Source organism: Chelonoidis abingdonii, chromosome 11 (assembly GCF_003597395.2).
Source record: "Chelonoidis abingdonii isolate Lonesome George chromosome 11, CheloAbing_2.0, whole genome shotgun sequence".
NCBI lineage: Eukaryota > Metazoa > Chordata > Testudines > Testudinidae > Chelonoidis > Chelonoidis abingdonii.
In genome coordinates this window covers 58,621,117-58,638,693 of record NC_133779.1, presented here as the reverse complement: position 1 = coordinate 58,638,693, position 17,577 = coordinate 58,621,117, and the positions used below count along the sequence as shown (strand labels likewise).

Here is a 17,577-nt window from a genome sequence, read left to right as displayed (position 1 = left end):
CCCTTCCCCCCCAACCCCGGCAGCTAACCTGCCTGGGAGATTCCCCCCCGACCCGGCAGCTAACCCTGTCTGGGAGACTCCCCTTCCTCCCCCCGCCCCCGGCAGCTAACCCTGCCTGGGAACTTCCCTCCCCCCCCGACCCCAAGCAAGCTAACCTGGGGGGAGACCCCCTTCCCCCCCCCGGCAGCTAACCCTGCCTGGGGAGACTTCCCCCCCTGCAGCTAACCCTGCCTGGGGAGACTTCTCCCCTTCCGTCCCCAGGCAGCTAACCCTGCCTGAGGAGACCTCCTGCAGAAGCTAACCCTGCCTGGGTAGCCCACCCCAGCTCACTTCGGCTCTGCCTCCTCCGCTGAGCACGCCGGCGCTGCTCTAATTCTCCTCCCCACCCAGGCTTGCGGCGCTGATTGGAGGAGACTGATTGCTGGGCTGTGTGCTCAGTGGAGGAGGCAGAGTGGAGGGTGAGCTGGGGCAGGGAGCGGTTCCCCTGTGCACCCCCCCCTCGTTATTGCGGGCAAGTCTCTCCATGTGCCCCCCCAGCTCACCTCCACCTCCTCGCCTGAAGGGGTTTTTAGGTGCCCCCAACCACTAGGCGCCCTAGGCAGCCGCCTAGTTTGCCTAAATGGTTGCACCGGCCCTGATCTCAGTACAAGAAAAACCCGTGGGGGGGCCACCCCTCCTGTTTTCAGCCCTTCGATGCAGTTCTCTCTGGTGGCATTGAGGATTGCACTCTCACTGTACTGATGTCGCCTTTTCATGGAAGCATTGCTCTGCTTCAGTTTTCCCTCCGCATCATAGCGTCAGTTTTCATTTGTCAAATCCTGATCCACCTTGGAGCGTACAACATAAAACTTCTTCCCCTGTCCCTGGATCTCCTGGGCGAGGCTAATGTCGTAGTATGTCAAGTGGGGGCTGGAGAGGATGATGAAAAAGTCGTAGCGGCTGAACTTCACCTGCTTGAAGTACGTGTCTGATTTAAAATTTGCCATCTCGGTCCCTGGCAGATCCCAGACTATAAAATTTGGATATTCAGGGTGTCGGTAAGGAGCGGGCTTCATTATCTTTTCAGTAAGTCCTATCTCAGCAGCACCATCATCTGTATCCCCCCAGCCCCGGATGGCGTTGGCAAAGGACAATTTTCCAGAGCCTGACTCCCCCATGACAGCGATGTTGAGAGTGTTTTTATCAACCCTCTCCAGAGCCTCTTTCGCTTTAGCAGCTGCTTTGGTGAGGTTTCCTTTCCCAACAGCAGCCTTCAGTGCTTCCATATGCTCTTCAGGTATCTTGGGAGGCTCTTTAGCATCTGCTCCTGCTGTAGCAACTCCAGTGCACTGCTCAGCCTGCCTGAGAAGAAGCAATGAGAAATTCCATGTACGGTTAGTTTAAACAGAAGATAGACGTCAGCTCACATGTGAAGGTCCAGTGGGAGTTTGGGCAGGAAAAGGGAGAGGCAGAGTTAAGGTGACACTTTCCCCTCACCATAACCACATAACCTTAACTCTGCCCCTATAGTAATGCCAGGAGAGACACCCCTCTGCTTTTCTGGGAACAGAAAGGCCCAGACCACGTGTGACATGTAAAATCCCACAAAAGGGTTTGTATTTTCTCAACAGGAAGCCAAAGAATTTCCTTAGAGAAAGAAGAAGATTCCCATGAAGTGCTTAGAATGGTTCATAGCTCCCAGTCAGCCTGCTGGGGCTTCTCCCACCTTGAAGATCTCAGTGAGTCCACAGGGAAGAGAGCAATAACCCCAGACCCCTCAAGCCTGCTGCTCTCTACACCACCTCTGATCTAGACCTTCCAGGAGAGAGAGACAGGGTGTGTGTGTGGCGGGGGGGACTGGGTCACAATAAGGGTCTTGAAAATGCCACTGGCTTCTTCCCTCCCTTCCTGTGACCCTGTGTGCATGAGGGGAATCCCCCAGTCTCAGGCTCGTTACTTCTTCTCTCGACCCGGCCATGTCTACACTGGGGCACTGGTCGGCTTGATTACATCCCACAGGATGTAATTAGGTCAACCTAACTAGTGCAGACCATTTCTTGGAAGAAGCCGAGAGACAGAGCTTCATGGGCACAGAGCCCGCTGGAGGGGCAGGCGTGGGGATTTCAGAGCAAGGAAACTTCCTGCGGCTGTTTGTTTCTGCTGCGTTCAGCAAATCAGGACAGTGTGTGTGCTCTGTGTAACTAGACAAGATCACACCAAGCCCAGACCTGTCTGGTATCTTAGATTTCTCCTTCCAGTGCAAACAGCCCTGCAAGTCCTGCTGAACCACTTGGCCTAAAGGGGCAACAGCATGAATGGGGCTTTCATTTTAATGATCTCCCTTATTCCATCAATGGCTATTAGCCAGGATGGGCAGAGATGGTGTCCTTAGCCTGTTTGCCAGAAGCTGGGGATGTGCGACAGGGGATGGACCACTTGATGATTATCCGTTCTGTTCATTCCATCTGGGGCACCTGGCACTGGCCACTGTCAGCAGACAGGACACTGGGCTAGATGGACCTTTGGTCTGACCCAGTCTGGCCGTTCTTATGTTGACAAAAGTCCAGCTCAGCCTGTCACACAAATTGTTTGCAAAGTCAGCAAAGCAGGAGACCAACAGATGGGCAGATGGGACTGAGGGAGGGAAAAGAGCTGGGTTCAGGCTATGGGCTCGGCCAGGCTCCGGTGAAGTCACAGAACTGGCACGACAATGAGCTGACAGAGTCCGGAAATGGGAGGAACCTTCCACAGTTCAAATCCCCATAGCGCCTTTGAGTGATTAACGTCAATGGGACTAGACCCATCCCCACCCCCAGATATTGTGTACTGAAAGGCGCTCTGGGGATTTGATCCTGCATGTCCTGAGAGATTTGGTCCCTGGGTGCTGGGCTGTGCAGAATTCACCTTGGGGAGACTTTCCTGGGGGTCGGGGAGGGGTGGGGAATACTGGTCTGTGAAGGTGGCCAGAGAGTCTGTGCATTGGAAGGGATGGATCAGCCCGAATCCTGATGGAAGCAGGAGGGATCCATCTGGACCATAGGGCAGTTGTTACCAGTGGACGTGTTCCAGCTCAGCAAACAGTGTCAGCAAACAGCGTGAGTCAGTTCTGAGCAGGGAGACGCCCAGTTATGCTGCAGGCAGGGTGGATTCCTGAGCGCAGGAAAGTGAAACTAACCCAGTAACAGAGGCCAGAGGGAGCCATGGCCGCAGAGAACCCCGTGGATCGTCTCCAGGGTGAAGCTAGCTGTCCTATCTGCGGGGAGTATTTTAAAGACCCAGTGGTTATAGACTGTGGGCACAGTTTCTGCCATGTCTGCATCAGCCAGTGCTGGGAGGGTCTGGATACAAGCTTCTCCTGTCCTCAGTGCAGAGAAACTGCTGAGCAGAGAAACCTGAGGCCGAACCGACCCTTGGCAAATGTCCTAGAACTAGCCAAACGGCTGAGTCTACAGGTGATGAAGGTTGCAGGAGGGGAGAGAGTGTGTGAGGATCACCGGGAGCCTCTCAAACTGTTCTGTGAAGAGGACCAAGACCCAATCTGCGTGGTGTGTGACAGATCCCGGGCTCACAGAGCTCACACAGTGGTTCCCATCGAGGAGGCAGCCCAGGAGTACAAGGTAGGGAATCACTGGCCAATCTAATTCATTCTAACTGAATTTTAATGACAGGGTAATTTCAACCCAATTTACATGTCAGACTCAATTTCTCTCCCTGGCAGCCTTTGCTGTAACTACACCATTATACTCTGTAAAGCCAGGAGGCTGGATGTGGGTGACCTTTCTTTGACACTATTTCCATACCACTTCCCACTGGGGAAATAAGGTAACTTTCTCCTCAAATACACCGATGAAAGGATCCGAGAGGTTTAAGCCACAGGAGCTGCAGGTGTCATAAATAGATAGCTAAGGGTTAATGTTTCTTTTACCTGTAAAGGGTTAACAAAGGGAACCAAACACCTGACCAGAGGACCAATCAGGAAACTGGATTTTTCAAAGTCAGGGAGGGAATTTTTGGGGTCTACGTCTTTTGTCAGTGTCTCGGCTATGAGAAGGTTCTTTCTATCTTCTAATTTTTTGTTTTTAAATTGTAAGTACAGGTAAAAAAACAATATAGGCTATTATGTTGTTTTGGTTGTATTTACATGTGTGTAGCTTGCTGAAATGTTTCAAATTAAATATCTTTTTGAATTAGACTGTTTATTCATATTTTTTATAAGCAATAGCCCTGTATTGTCATTTTGATACAGAAAATATTTTAATGTCTTTTTTCTTTCTTTTTTTAATATAAAGCTTTCTTTTTAAAACTTGTTTAAGTTTTTCTCTCTGGGTAGGCTAAGAAACAAAGGGGAGGGGAATTCTCTTTGTGTTAGATCTACGGAGGGTAAGCTCTGTAGCACCAGGGAATTGGTGGGAGGGGGAAGAAATAGAATCATTTCTGTTTCCTTGTATTTGGGGTTTGTCTCTTTGGGAAATAGAGAAAACATGCTTATTGGTATTGTAATGTAAAAAGATTGCATCAGTACTCTCAGGTTAGCCCAAAGAGGAGAGTCTGGGTGGAAGAGAGAGGGGAAAGGAAAGTGGGTTATTTCCCTTTGTTGTGAGACTCAGAGTCTCTGAGTCTTGGGGTCTCTCCAGGGAAGGTTTTGGGGAGACCAGAGGGAGCCAAAACCCTGGAATTTTTAAATGGTGGCAGCGAAATCAAAGCTAAGCTGGTAATTAAGCTTAGAGGGGTTCATGCTAGGCACCCAGATTTCTGGACGCTAAGGTCCAGATTTGGGAGTTAGGCTTACGACAGCAGGCCAGTCTCCGGCAGCATGTTGTCCTCAGATCGGAGCAGGGGAGGTTACAAGCTGCTGTTTTTATAACTGATTTGTATCGTAGTCTGTATTATTGCTGTTCTTTGCATCCCAGCAGCCCCTACACAGCCCAGACAAGACCGGACATTGATTGCGCTGGGCCCTGCACAAAGCAGAGCGAGGGACAGTCCCTGCCCTGAGCAGTTTAAAGCCTAACCAGAAAAGACAGACAAAGAATGGGAGGGGAAACAGAGGCAGGGACTTGCCCAGGGTCACCAGCAGAGCTGTGAACCGAACCCAGCTTTCCTCAGGCCCTAATCACCAGGGCCGGCTCCAGGCACCAGCAAAGGAAGCAGGTGCTTGGGGAGGCCAATACAAAGGGGCGGCAGGTCCGTCCATTATTGGGGCGGCACATCCAGGTCTTTGGCGGGAATTCGGCAGCAGGTCCCTCAGTCTCTCTCTTCCTCTTTGAGCTGCCGCCGAAGAGGAAGAGAGGGAGGGAAGGACACGCTGCCAAAGTGCTGCCGAAGAATGGAGCGGCGCAATTGAGCTGCTGCTGAAGTGCCGCCGATGGGCTTTTTTTTTTTTTTCCTTTTTTCCTTTTTTCCACTGCTTGAGGCAGCAGAAAACCTGGAGCCACCCCTGCTAATCACAAGGCCATGCTGCCTCCCCAGCAGCACCAGAATTCTATGTTCCCATGTTGCCCCATGAGCGATTACACTCAGATGCCGGCCGCACTAGAGGAGATCACAGGGCTAAACATTGTGCGGCCCCCAAGTCACTGGCATTCACACAGAGAAGGGCTCCAGATAGCAACGGTCCATGTCAAATACTCCTGGGATTAGACCTGTGTGCACCAAAACTAACCCCTGTGTGGAGCTGACCTGTGTCAGCCTGAACTGTTGTATTGTGTATGGGGTAAGGACTCGCCAAAGTGGTTCTATTAGCCCCACAACGCAGCCTTTTGAAATTCCCCAGAATCCACTGCTTCTGGTTGCTTCATTGGGAACTGTGGGGTAGCGACCCAGTACCCAGAGGCCATTGCAAATGAAAGGATTTGGGACAGCATAAAGCAACTTTTCATAACACAAATCACCATGGCCAATAGCCTTTGCCCTAGTGCTTAGGCCAGTTCTGTCCAACAAGCCCAATTCCCAGAGGTTCAGGGCTGAAATTCAGTGGGAGTTGGGCTCCTTTGAGCATCCCAGACCATATTTCTAACCCTGGTGGCTTCAAGGGTTTGTATCGCACTTTGTCAATTAAACCATGTAAAAAAAATTCAATTTTTTGATTCACCACCCTCTGACTCCAGCTTTCTCCACTAGTTTAACTCAGAGGAGAATGAGGACAAATAATTCTAAACTGCCCGATTATAAAACACTCTCCATCTCCATGAATGAGAATTCATTTCCTTGGTGTCTCTGATGTCATAAACCGAGTCACCTACAGAGTTTTGGTGGAAAAACATCCACTACATAAACGCTCTCAACCCTCAGAATGTAACCAACCCAATTATTTCTGTTTCTCCAGGAAAAGATTCAGGCCCATTTGGAGACTCTGAGGGAAGAGCGAGAGAAGCTGCTGGGATTTAAAGTGACTGGAGAGGGGAAAAGCCAGGAGTACCTGGTAGGTACCCATTGTTATTAACCCGCAGGGACTTAAAATGGGAGGGGTGTTTGTTAGGCATATTCCTCTGTGGCCATGGGGAATGTTGCTCCATGTCCCTGGATTGCTGTGTTAGATTCATGTGTGTGCACTCACACGTGCACACACGGGGACTGAGAAGTCCTTTCCCAGGATCAGGACTCTAAGCTCCTGTTACAGTTAATGAGCTAATTTCTAGCCCTTGTGGCTTTCATAAATCTCCCCTCAGCTGAACTGACTAGACCCCAGGCCATCTCTCTGCTGCCTGCAGGCATTACTTGTATTGGTCAATTGTTTAATTCTTTTTTCTCCCCTGCCATCTCTGTTATTGTGGTGCTGAGTCCTGCTCCTGCTGCTCTGGATCAGGATTGACGTAGGCCTCTGATAACACATTGTCCCACCCATGTCAGACCTAGGTGCAGGAAGTAGGGGTGCAGGGGGTGGTGCACCACTCCCAGGCTTTGTGCCCCACACCAGGATCCTGGCCGCCGGCCCTATGCCCAGGGCTCCACAGCTGCCCCCAGCTGTGTCCCCAGCCTGGGGCAGTGAGGGGTGTGGATGGGGGTTGGGGGGGGCACAACTCAGCACCCCCACGCTAGAAATTGTTCCAGCGCCACTGATGTCAGACATGGAAATGTCCCATTAAGAGATATTAGGAACGAATGGGAAGGTTTAGAAAATCCTCTCCTCAGTAACTATAGTGGTAATCGTGTGTAGAGTTTGCAAAGAAATCCTCTCTCCTGTACTCTCAGCACACTGTGAACGGACCCTGGACTCTCTCTATGTCCCTTCTCTTTTTTAAAAACACAGATACAGACACAAACCGAGAGGCAGAAGATTGTGTCTGAATTTCAGCAACTGAGGAAGTTCCTGGAGGAACAAGAGCAATGTCTGCTGGCCCAGCTGGCAAACCTGGAAAAGGAGATTGTGAAGATACAGAATGAAAATGTCACAAAACTCTCTGAGGGGATTTCCTGTCTCAGTGACCTGATCAGTGAGATGGAGGGGACGTGTCAGAAGCCAGCGAGCGAATTCCTGCCGGTGAGACTGAGTTAAAACTATCCCCAAGCCCAACCCAGGACAGGACAACTCCTGAACCACGGGCGCTGGTGTCCAGCAGTCAGGGATCACGGTGTCACTCAGTGTGCACATTCATGAAGTGGCAATTATTGTTGCTCTTGGAAGAGTTACAGATTCATTTATGTAAATCAGCCAAAGCAAGGCCCTGGGGCCAGGGCAGTGCCTCTTTTCCCCATAGCTGCAAAATCCCTTTCCTGAGTATCCCAGGGTGCGGCATGAGGGACTGAGATTGTTTTCTCTCTTTTCCCTTTAGGATATCAGACGCACCTTGAGCAGGTATGTGGCTCTCGCTGACTCCCCCGGTGCTTCACAGTGCTGGGAGACCATGTTAACACCCAGGGCCGGTGCAAGGATGTTTCCTGCCCTAGGCGAAACTTCCACTTTGCACCTTCCCCCATCCCCGAGCCCCAGCCCTGGCGCCCCCCCCCCGCAGCTCCCCCTGAGGTCCCCCCCATGGCAGCTCCGCACCATTCACCCTCAAGCACCCCCCCACCCCAGCTCACCTCTGCTCTGCCTCCTCCCCAAGCACGCTGTCGCTGCTTCACTTCTCCTGCCTCCCAGGCTTACAGTGCCAATTAGCTCAGGTGCTGCAGGCCTAGGAGGCAGGAGAAGTGAAGCAGCCATGGTGTGCTCGGGGAGGAGGCGGGGCAGCAGTGAGCTGGGGAGAGGAGTTCCCCTGCGTGCTGCACCCCCTTTTACTTGCTGCAGGCGGCCCTCCCCGCGCTCCCCTGCCCCAGATCCCTCTGCCTAAATGCCGGTGGTGACCAGGGCAGCTGAAGATCTGGCCGCCGCGGTCGCTGTCAAAGAAAATGCGCCCCCCAAATCCCAGTGTCCTAGGCGACCGCCTAGGTTGCCTAAATGGTTGCACCAGCCCTGTTAACACCACATCTCCCCAAGGCTCTCCAGCAAAACGTGTGTGGCAGGGTCACATTCTGGATACAAGTCTCTGCAATGAACTTAATCCTGAGGTTCTACCCTTCTATATGAGACTCTGGAATTAGCTAGCCAGTGGGAAAGACTGACCTAAAGGATTTCCTAGATATGTTCCATCCCTGGGGATGGGCTACCTCATGATTCTGAGGGTGGAATTTGGGCCTTTCACCTCTAGGGCACAGGGTACAATCGTGCCCTGGTCAGCAGGAATCAAGATTCTTTCACACCCGGGGACCATTTGGAGTTCTGTGTGGAATGAGCTGATTTCCCTGGAGCTGAGGTCTCGGTCTACAGCCTGGAAGAAAGATCCCATCACACTCAGTGCAAGAAATATGGGAACATCCCAGTGTTAGTGCATGGAGGCCAAGGAGAGAATTGGCCCTGGAGACTCGATTCCTCTTTTATCCTCAGATCTGCTCTCTGCAGGCCAGAGTTGAAGAATATTAATGGGGCCCTTGGAGGAAGGCTGCACTGCCGTGGCCTGTGCTGCCCCTGCTCTGACACTGGGAGAAGCAGAGGAACTCTAACTCCAGGTCCTTTGGAGCAGCAACTTCAACTCGAAAGGAATGATAACAAATACGTAAATGAAATAGAATAATGTGAAATTCTCTTTCCAGGTGTGAGATGGGGAAGTTCCAGCAGCCGGTGGAGCTTTCTGCTGAGCTGGAAAAGAGATTCAGCGATTTCTCCCAGAAAAATTTTGCTCTACCGGAGACTATGAAGAAGTTCAAAGGTACCAAGAAGGAATCCAGGAGGAGAAATCGGAGTGTGTCTCTGGGACTGTGGGTGGAGTTAGCCAGTTGGTTCGTTATTACAGTATGTATCTAGTTAATAAAAAACAGAAAGTAGAGAAACTGAACTTATGCAGTGGGGAGCCAGGTAACAGGATGTCTCATTTTGGTTCACTCGGTGAGCTTTGGTAAAATCATTCAGATGAAAATATAGCAAAATCTGGGGTGCCTCAGTTTCTCCCAGCTACAGGGCTGCAGGGCATGTGCTCCAGAACTGTTTATCATCCACAGCTGCAGCAAGAGTCAGTAGGGCCTTCAGGTGCCCAACACCACTGAGAACCAGGCCCCAAGTGTTGAAAGGTTGGCATCCAAAACTTAGACCCTAAATTAAAGGCCACTTTTGAAATGTGGACCCAGGCCATCCTTGTGCTCTGGTGCCGTATGGCAGCTTGTGTGGGCCAAAGGAGACACAGGAAAGCTGTAAAACCGGGTGAATCACTCCAGGACAGGAGCCTCTTGTGCCTCACCCAGAGCAGCTCCAGGCTCCAGGAGGGTTCCTTGCTGGGAGGGTGGCAGTAGAGTGGGGTTGCTGAGGGCAGGGTGGAGCAGGGATAGTGGGGTATGGCCAGGGGAAAGCTGTGCCTCTGATAGTCTGCCCCCCGGCAATGCCACACAGCAGCCACAGAAACAGAGATGCCATTTGGGCTGGACCACAAGCCTTCCCTAGCCTGTGCCAAAGTCTGCACCAGCCCCCGCAGCCACTGAACAGGGGAACCACAAGCTGCGTCCCCCATCACTTTACCAACATGTGTGAATCAGGCCATTGAGCCGACCCTCTCCCTGCCTCGGTTTCCACGGCTATAAAATAATATCATTGTTATTATTCATTTTTACATTGAAGGAGGACGAGGGCCCGACTGTGCCGAGCTCTGTACAGATACTGAGTAAATCGACCCAAAGAGCTTGTAATTCAGGGCCCTAAGCCTGCAAAATCTTATTAATGTCCAATGAGCCTAAGAGCATAAAGTTGCATTCACAGAATCATAGAATCTCAGGGTTGGAAGGGACCTCAGGAGGTATCTAGTCCAATCCCCTGCTCAAAACAGGACCAACCCCCAACTAAACCATCCCAGCCAGGGCTTTGTCAAGCCTGACCTTAAAAACCTCTAAGGACGGAGATTCCACCACCTCCCTAGGTAACCCAGTCCAGTGCTTCACCACCCTCTGAGTGAAATAGTGTTTATAATATCCAAACTAGACCTCCTCCACTGCAACCTGAGACTATTGCTCCTTGTTTTGTCATGCTAAACTCTTTGCAGAATCTGGGCCTAGGTTATGACAACAGGCAAAAGGAGAATGAGACAATCCGTCTGGAGGATGAGGGACCAGGAAATCTGTCTTCCGCATAATATATTCTTGGGTGTTTTTGAGGCTTAATGGACATGTGATATGCCTGAATGAAAGAGAAAATAGAATGTTTCAGATAAGCTTTTATTAAAGATCTGGGAGTGTCTCAGCCTCTCCAGATTTTTCTCTCGTGTAATTAAAAGATAGTTATGTCAGTTAAGAATGGGGATGTCACTATGAATAGAACAGCATGAAATCTCATCTCTTTTATCCTTTCCCGCTCCAGACATGCTGCGCTCTGAACTGGAGGTAAAAAGAGGGAAATCCCTGGGATCAGACAGACCAGGTGAGATTTCACGTGGAGATTATCTTTAAATGAAGAGGAAAATCCCATGAAAACATTTTCATGAACTTGTAGCGGAAGTTCCCAATGAAACCAACCCTGACCATGACACTCCCCCTAAAAATAAAAACACAAACATGAAATACTGAGGCGATCCAAAGCAATTGTCAAACAAATGATCCTGGCACCAGCCTTGGTGCTGAGTTCATGCCTGTGCTCTCTCAACTCTCTCACCTACACACAAAGGTCCTTAACGCTGACCCTGCCATTCCCAGGCACATCCACGTGTCTTTGAAATATTCAGTTCAGAGGGTTGCCACATTCTCCTCCTTTCCCCTGAGTAAGGGTCTCTCTCCCATTGCTCCTCACCAACATCCTGTCTTTCTTTTCAGCAGGGCTAGGCTGAGCTCGCCCCTTTGACCTGCTCACTCCTCCCTCTGATGCTGGCACCTGTCTCGCTGGGGAAGGAGCTACCCCTCCCAAGGCCACCTCCTCTTCACCACTCTCTGGCCTTGAGAGGTTCTTCTCTAATATCCCCTTCCCTTCACTTCTCCCAGCCTAGTGAGAAGAGCTGCCAGGATGGGCTCAGCGTGTGCTTCCCCCCTGGGGTTTATATCTGTCGCCTCCCTCCTCTTATTCCCCTCACTGCAACTTCAGGTTTTGACCTTCCTCTAATCCTGAGAGAGGATCAGCCCCAGCAGGAAGATGCAGCCAGGAAACAGGAAGAGAAGCAGTTTCTGAAACCACCACAGCAGCTCCAACAGCCAGGGGGAGGAACTGCCTGGGCATCTCTGCTTGGCCTCATGCATTCAGCTGCCAAGTATCAAACCTGCGTTGCGTCAGAGAAACAGAAGACTTTCTGGATAGAAGCCAGTGTTTGGTATGGCAGGTGCAGCATGCTGAAGAATCAGAGAGGGTAGTGCAGAACGGGAACGAAAGTTGACAGCATGTGACGTCCAGGAGGAGAACCCAATGCACCCCCAATGCAGATAGAGGTAAGAAACCATTTTCAGGCTCTCTGCATGGGTACTATGGCAGAGAATGATTTGGAAGAGTTATTGGAGGGAAGGAGACCCCATCGACCAGAAGGCATGGGATGCATTGCCCTAGGGATGGGGGTTCCACAACCACCACTCCCAAGAGGAGGAGATGGGTGGTGGCGGTCGGGGACTTCCTCCTAAGGGGGACGGAGTCATCCATCTGCCATCCAGACCGGGAGACTCGAAGTGTGCTCCTTGCCTGGAGCTAGAATTCAGGATGTGATGGCGTGTCTGCCGAAACTGAGCAAGCCCTTGGACCGCTACCCCTTCCTACTTCTCCATGTGGACACCAATGATACTGCCAAGAATGACCTTGAGCAGGTCACTGCACACTACATGGCTCTGGGAAGAAGGATAAAGGCGTTTGAGGTGCAAGTCGTGTTCTCGTCCATCGGTCCTGGAGAAGGAAAAGGCCCAGGTAGGGACCATCGAATTGTGAAGGTAAATGCATGGTTACGCAGATGGAATTGGAAAGAGGGCTTTGGATTCTTCGACCATGGGATGTCGTTCCAGGAAGGATTGCTAGGAAGAGATGGGATCCACCTAACAGAGAGAAGAACATCTTCACAGGTAGACTCTTTGCAATTTTTCCACATCCTTCTTGTAGTGTGGGGCTCAAAACTGGACACACTACTCCAGATGAGGTTTATCAATGTCGAATAGAGGGGAATAATCACTTCCCTCGATCTGCTGGCAATGCTCCTACTAATGCAGCCCAATATGCCATTAGCCTTCTTGGAAGCAAGGGCACATTGCTGACTAGTATCCAGCTTATCATCAACTGTAATCCCCAGGTCCTTTCCTGCAGAACTGCTGCTTAGCCATTCGGTTCCCAGCCTGTAGCAGTGCATGGGATTCTTCTGTCCTAAGTGCAGGACTCTGCACTTGTCCTTGTTTAACCTCATCAGATTTCTTTTGGCCCAACCCTCTGATTTGTCTAGGTCCCTCTATATCCTATCCCTATCCTCCAGCATATCTACCTCTCCTTCCCGGAAGTGGGATACCGGGAGCAAACGCAAGGAGGGTGCAACAGGGGATGCTTCCTGATTCGTCCTGTTAAAGTAGGGCAATCGGCTAGTTATCTTAGGTGCATGTACATGAACGCAAGAAGCCTGGGAAACAAGCAGGAAGAATTGGAAGTCCTGGCAGAGTCAAGGAACTACGATGTGATTGGAATAACAGAAACTTGGTGGGGCAGTTCACATGACTTAAGCACTGTCATGGATGGGTATAAACTGTTCAGGAAGGACAAGCGGGGGAGAAAAGGTGGAGGAGTTGCACTGTATGTAAAAGAGTAGTATGATTGCTCAGAGCTCCAGGATGAAACTGGAGAAAAACCTGTTGAGAGTTTTGGGGTTAAGTTTAGAGGCGAGAGCAACAAGGGTGATGTCGTGGTAGGAGTGTGCTATAGAGCACCGGACCAGGAGGATGAGGTAGATGAGGAAAGAGAAGTTTCCAGATCACAGTCCCTAGTTCTCATGGAGGACTTCAATCACCCTGACATCTGCTGGGAGAGCAATACAGCAATGCACAGACAATCCAGGAAGTTTTTGGAGTGTCTTAAGGGACAACTTCCTGGTGCAAGTGCTGGAGGAACCAACTAGGGGCCAAGCTCCTCTTGACCTGCTGCTTACAAACAAGGGAGAATTTGTAGGGGAAGTAGAAGCAGGTGGCAACCTAGGTGGAAGTGACCATGAGATGGTTGAGTTCAGGATCCTGACAAAAGGAAGAATGGAGAGTAGCAAAATATGTACCCTGGACCTCAGAAAAGCAGACTTTGACTCCCTCAGGGAACTGATGGGCAGGATCCCCTAGGAAGCTAACATGAGGGGGAAAGGAGTCCAGGAGAGCTGGCTGTATTTTAAAGAAGCCTTATTGAGGGCGCAGGAACAAACCATCCCAATGTGCAAAAAGAATACTTCGGCGATCTTAAACACAAAAAGGAAGCTTATAAGTGGAAACTTGGACAAATGACTAGGTAGGAGTATAAAATATTGCTTGAGGTGCAGGGGTGTAATCAGGAAGGCCAAATATTAGGAAACACTATTTCACTAGGAGGGTGGTGAAGCACTGGAATGGGTTACCTAGGGAGGAGGTGGAATCTCCATCCTTAGGGGGTTTTTAAGGTCAGGCTTGACAAAGCCCTGGCTGGGATGATGTAGTTGGAGTTAGTCCTGCTTCAAGCAGGGGGTTGGACTAGATACCTCCTGACGTCTCTTCAACCCTAATCTTCTATGATTCACTCAGGCCAGAGAGGCAGCTCCCCAGGATGGCGTTACAACTCAGAGATCATGCACCCTAATCTCTTCGACCCTTTTCCCCCCCAGACTCTTTGCCATCGGAGCTAGGGCAGGGAAGGGGGAATCTCTGGTCGCTCAGCCAAAGGGTAAGCTCTGGTGGAGACTTTCCTTCGATTAACTGAAAATCCCATGAAAACAACTCTCCCACACACCAATAACCAGACTCACTCTCATTGGCCAGCACCCGAATCTCCTTAATTGTGACCTGGTCGTTTGTACTGACATTGGCGTATCTGTCTAATATTACATTCAGGGAGATCAGTAGAGAGATCTCTCTCCTCATGACTGTCACCTCCTTCCCCTTTCCACCTGGGGGAGAGACTCTCCCCAAGGCTCTTCTCCAGCATCCCACCTTTCCTTTGGGCAGGACTTGGCTCTCTCATTGAAGCTGCTTTGTGGATTGGGGAGATGCTGTTTGTCTAATGCTACCAGTTCCAGTCCTCTCTTCTCTCTGGGCAGGGAAAGGGCTGAGCTCTGCTTCTAATGCTCTGATTCATTCTCTCTCTCTCTCCCTAGCGAATGTGACTCTGGATCCAGACACGGCTCATCCCGAACTCGTCCTATCTGAGGATCGGAAAAGTGTGAGATGGGGAGACACATGGCAGGATCTGCCCGACAATCCTGAGAGATTTGACTCTGATCCCTGTGTGCTGGGCTATGAGGGATTCACATCAGGGAGACACTCCTGGGAGGTGGAGGTGGGGGATGGATTATTCTGGGCTGTGGGGGTGGCCAGAGAGTCTGTGAAGAGGAAGGAAGGGGTCAGTTATAACCCTGAGAGTGGGATCTGGGCAGTGGAGCAGTGCTGGTGGGGTCAGTACCAGGCTCTCACCTCCCCTGTGACCCCCCTGCCCCTGAGCTGGGTCCCCAGGAGGATCCGGGTTTCACTGGACTATGAATGGGGGCAGGTGACATTTTTCGATGCTGATAACGAGACCCCAATCTTTACTTTCCCACCAGCATCTTTCAATGGAGAGAGAATCCGCCCCTGGCTCTCAGTGGGGTTGGAAACCCAGTTCAGACTGTGCCCCTGAGACACAGGGGGAATATTCCACTGAATACTGAAATCAGCCTCTCTAGCTGCACACACACTAGTCCCCATGACCCTGAGGACGCTAGTCTTCCTGCAGGCTCCTGGGGTCTCAGGTCTGGACTGTCAAACTACAGCGATGAGGGAGTGATTGAGGCAGAGAAATCAGTCTCATTACCCCATGGATTGTACCACCTGTATGTCACTGTCCTCTATGGTCCTGCGGAGCCTGGGTCAGATTGTGTCACTGAGATATCAGGGGAGTAGCCCTCTGAGAATTTAAAACAAAAGGGGGGGGAGGCTTCTCTAGCCACCATCATCCCAGCATCTGGGGGACTCTCAACTATCTAGCTTCCTGACTCATCTTAATGAGCCTGGAGGAGTCCTGTCTACCCAACCCCTGATATCTCATCTCTGGGACACCTGGGAACTCCTCCTCTCCCTCCCTGCAGCCCCAGGGATGGGAAGAGGGAGGGGTGAAGAACCCCTGGATCTGCAGGAGGAGCAGATGGGCCCTGAGGAGCAGATGTGGGGCAGCGAGGTCAGAACTGATGGAGAGACAGGAGGCTGAAGTGATGGGCCTGGGGAAAGAATTAATAGCTGTGAAGGTGGCAGGGACCCAGGGTTAATTAATTAGGGTTTGGATCCTTGGGGAAAAGATGCAGGCACCGCACCAGCAAAGAGCCTGGGAGAAGGAGACCCAGTGACTGAAGCATGTGACCTCCATGCCCTCAAGGAAAGGGATGCTAGGGTTTTCTGGAAGAGGAAAGAAAAATAAAGTGAATAAACAAAGACTCACTGGAAGGGTGGAGGGAGGCTAAAGTGAAGAGTGAAAGCAAAGCAGTTGTGAGACGGGGAAAGCTCAGGGGGCAGCAAAAGGTGAGAAGATAAACTCAGGGGAGAGAACTGGGAACGTGAGCTAGAGAGATCTGATCTGGAACAGAGGAGACAGAGGGGAATGCAGGGAAATAAACCGGGATGGAAAACAAGGGCCAGAGAAAATGGTGTGTAAAACCGAATCAAATGAAAGAAAAGGGAGAAGAAAAGAGAATGCGAGAGGGGAGAGGGAGCTTTTTTAAAATGTTACTGACGTTATGGAAATTCCCTCTCAGCTCCTTTTCAGCCTGACTTTTACTTATTGCAAATGAAGCATATTTATTCCTTGTTTATTTCCTTTTAATTTCCTAGCTGTCATTTTTGAAGGCAGTCATGGGCTTCCGCCTGGCCTTTTCCCCAATTGGTTGTATTCACTCCCTCTAGCCTCACACACCCCAGTCACTATGACCCCGGACGACTATTGTCATCCTGCAGACTGTCTACTGTGCCGTCTCTGTGACCTTAAATGCTGCCATCTTTGTACTGTCAAACCAGAGAACAGGGCGTGATTGAGATAGAAAAGGCAATTTCCTTGCCTTATGGCTTGTGTAGCCTGTTTTTCACTCCCCTCTATGATCAAGGAGGACTCTAGCAGCCTCTAGGGTCAGACTCTGATAGATAGGGACCCAGGCATGGTGGAATGAAGGCGAAGGGAACGGGAAATGACAGACATAGAAGAGAGGGACCGGGAGCTTAATAATGCAGTTGAAAGTGACAGTGTCATTCATGTAACGCAGTCGTTCAGCACAAGTGGAGCCATTTAAAAGTCTTTACAAATAACACGTTGCACAAATTGGGTCCCTGGTTCCTTTTCTGATTATTAAATGTCCTCACATTTATAGTAAACAAACAATTTTCAATAAACGTAAAATTATTTTCTGCTTGGTGTTCGTCTCATTTTGATGTGCTGTTATTGTCTTGTTGAGACCTGCTTGAGTAGAACCAGGGCATTTGATTCCTCACTGACCAAAACACTTCTAGGAAAAAGCCTGAATGTTCATACGATGGGAGTGTGGGCGTTACTAGGCGATATATTTCTTCTACTCTCTAGGGCTTGTGCTGTCCTTAAAGAAAAAGCTTTGCTAAGGTTGTCGCCACACACTGCCAAGCTGGTCACTACCCTTCCTGAACATGATAGTTTAACTACCCAAAACTCAAAGGTTGGAAAAATGATGTTAAATTCTCTCTCCCATATGCCAAATGACTATTGCAAGAGGTGCTGATGTCTAGGGGTGAGTCACTGATGTATAAGCACTCCCCATGAAACTGCGCCAATGCAGAGTTCCAGGTACTCCATGCAGGAGCTGCAGGGACAGTCATTCAGGGCACTGGGTATTAAAGCACGCTGTGTGTGGTAAAGCTTCCTTTCCCCCCCGAGCAATCAAATCGTTTCTGAGTTTTCTTTCCATTGCAGAGCAGCGGCACAGAAAGCTGGGTAATGAGCAGGCCATCTTTTGAGTTCATGGATCCAAGGTGAGC

At 50.5% G+C, this 17,577-nt stretch overlaps 1 protein-coding gene and 1 pseudogene across 4 annotated transcripts; one reads left to right on the top strand and one right to left on the bottom strand.

Moving 5' to 3' along the window:
• Positions 1–434: 434 nt before the first annotated feature.
• LOC142047578 (interferon-inducible GTPase 5-like) lies at positions 435–1,525 on the bottom strand (annotated as a pseudogene).
• Positions 1,526–3,105: 1,580 nt separating this feature from the next.
• Positions 3,106–16,256, top strand: LOC116826899 (E3 ubiquitin-protein ligase TRIM39-like). Of its 4 annotated transcripts, none has more exons than XM_032783948.2 (7): positions 3,106–3,596; positions 6,305–6,400; positions 7,229–7,459; positions 7,752–7,774; positions 9,049–9,164; positions 10,796–10,855; positions 14,709–16,256. In XM_032783948.2, exons 1-7 carry the CDS (start codon positions 3,180–3,182, stop codon positions 15,224–15,226), a joined length of 1,461 nt encoding a protein of 486 aa, XP_032639839.1. In that variant the 5' UTR covers positions 3,106–3,179; the 3' UTR covers positions 15,227–16,256. The 4 variants fall into 4 exon arrangements, with proteins under 4 accessions (XP_032639839.1, XP_074927260.1, XP_032639841.1 ...); XM_075071159.1 differs by lacking the exon at positions 14,709–16,256 and adding an exon at positions 11,510–12,106; XM_032783950.2 differs by lacking the exon at positions 6,305–6,400.
• Positions 16,257–17,577: the final 1,321 nt, after the last annotated feature.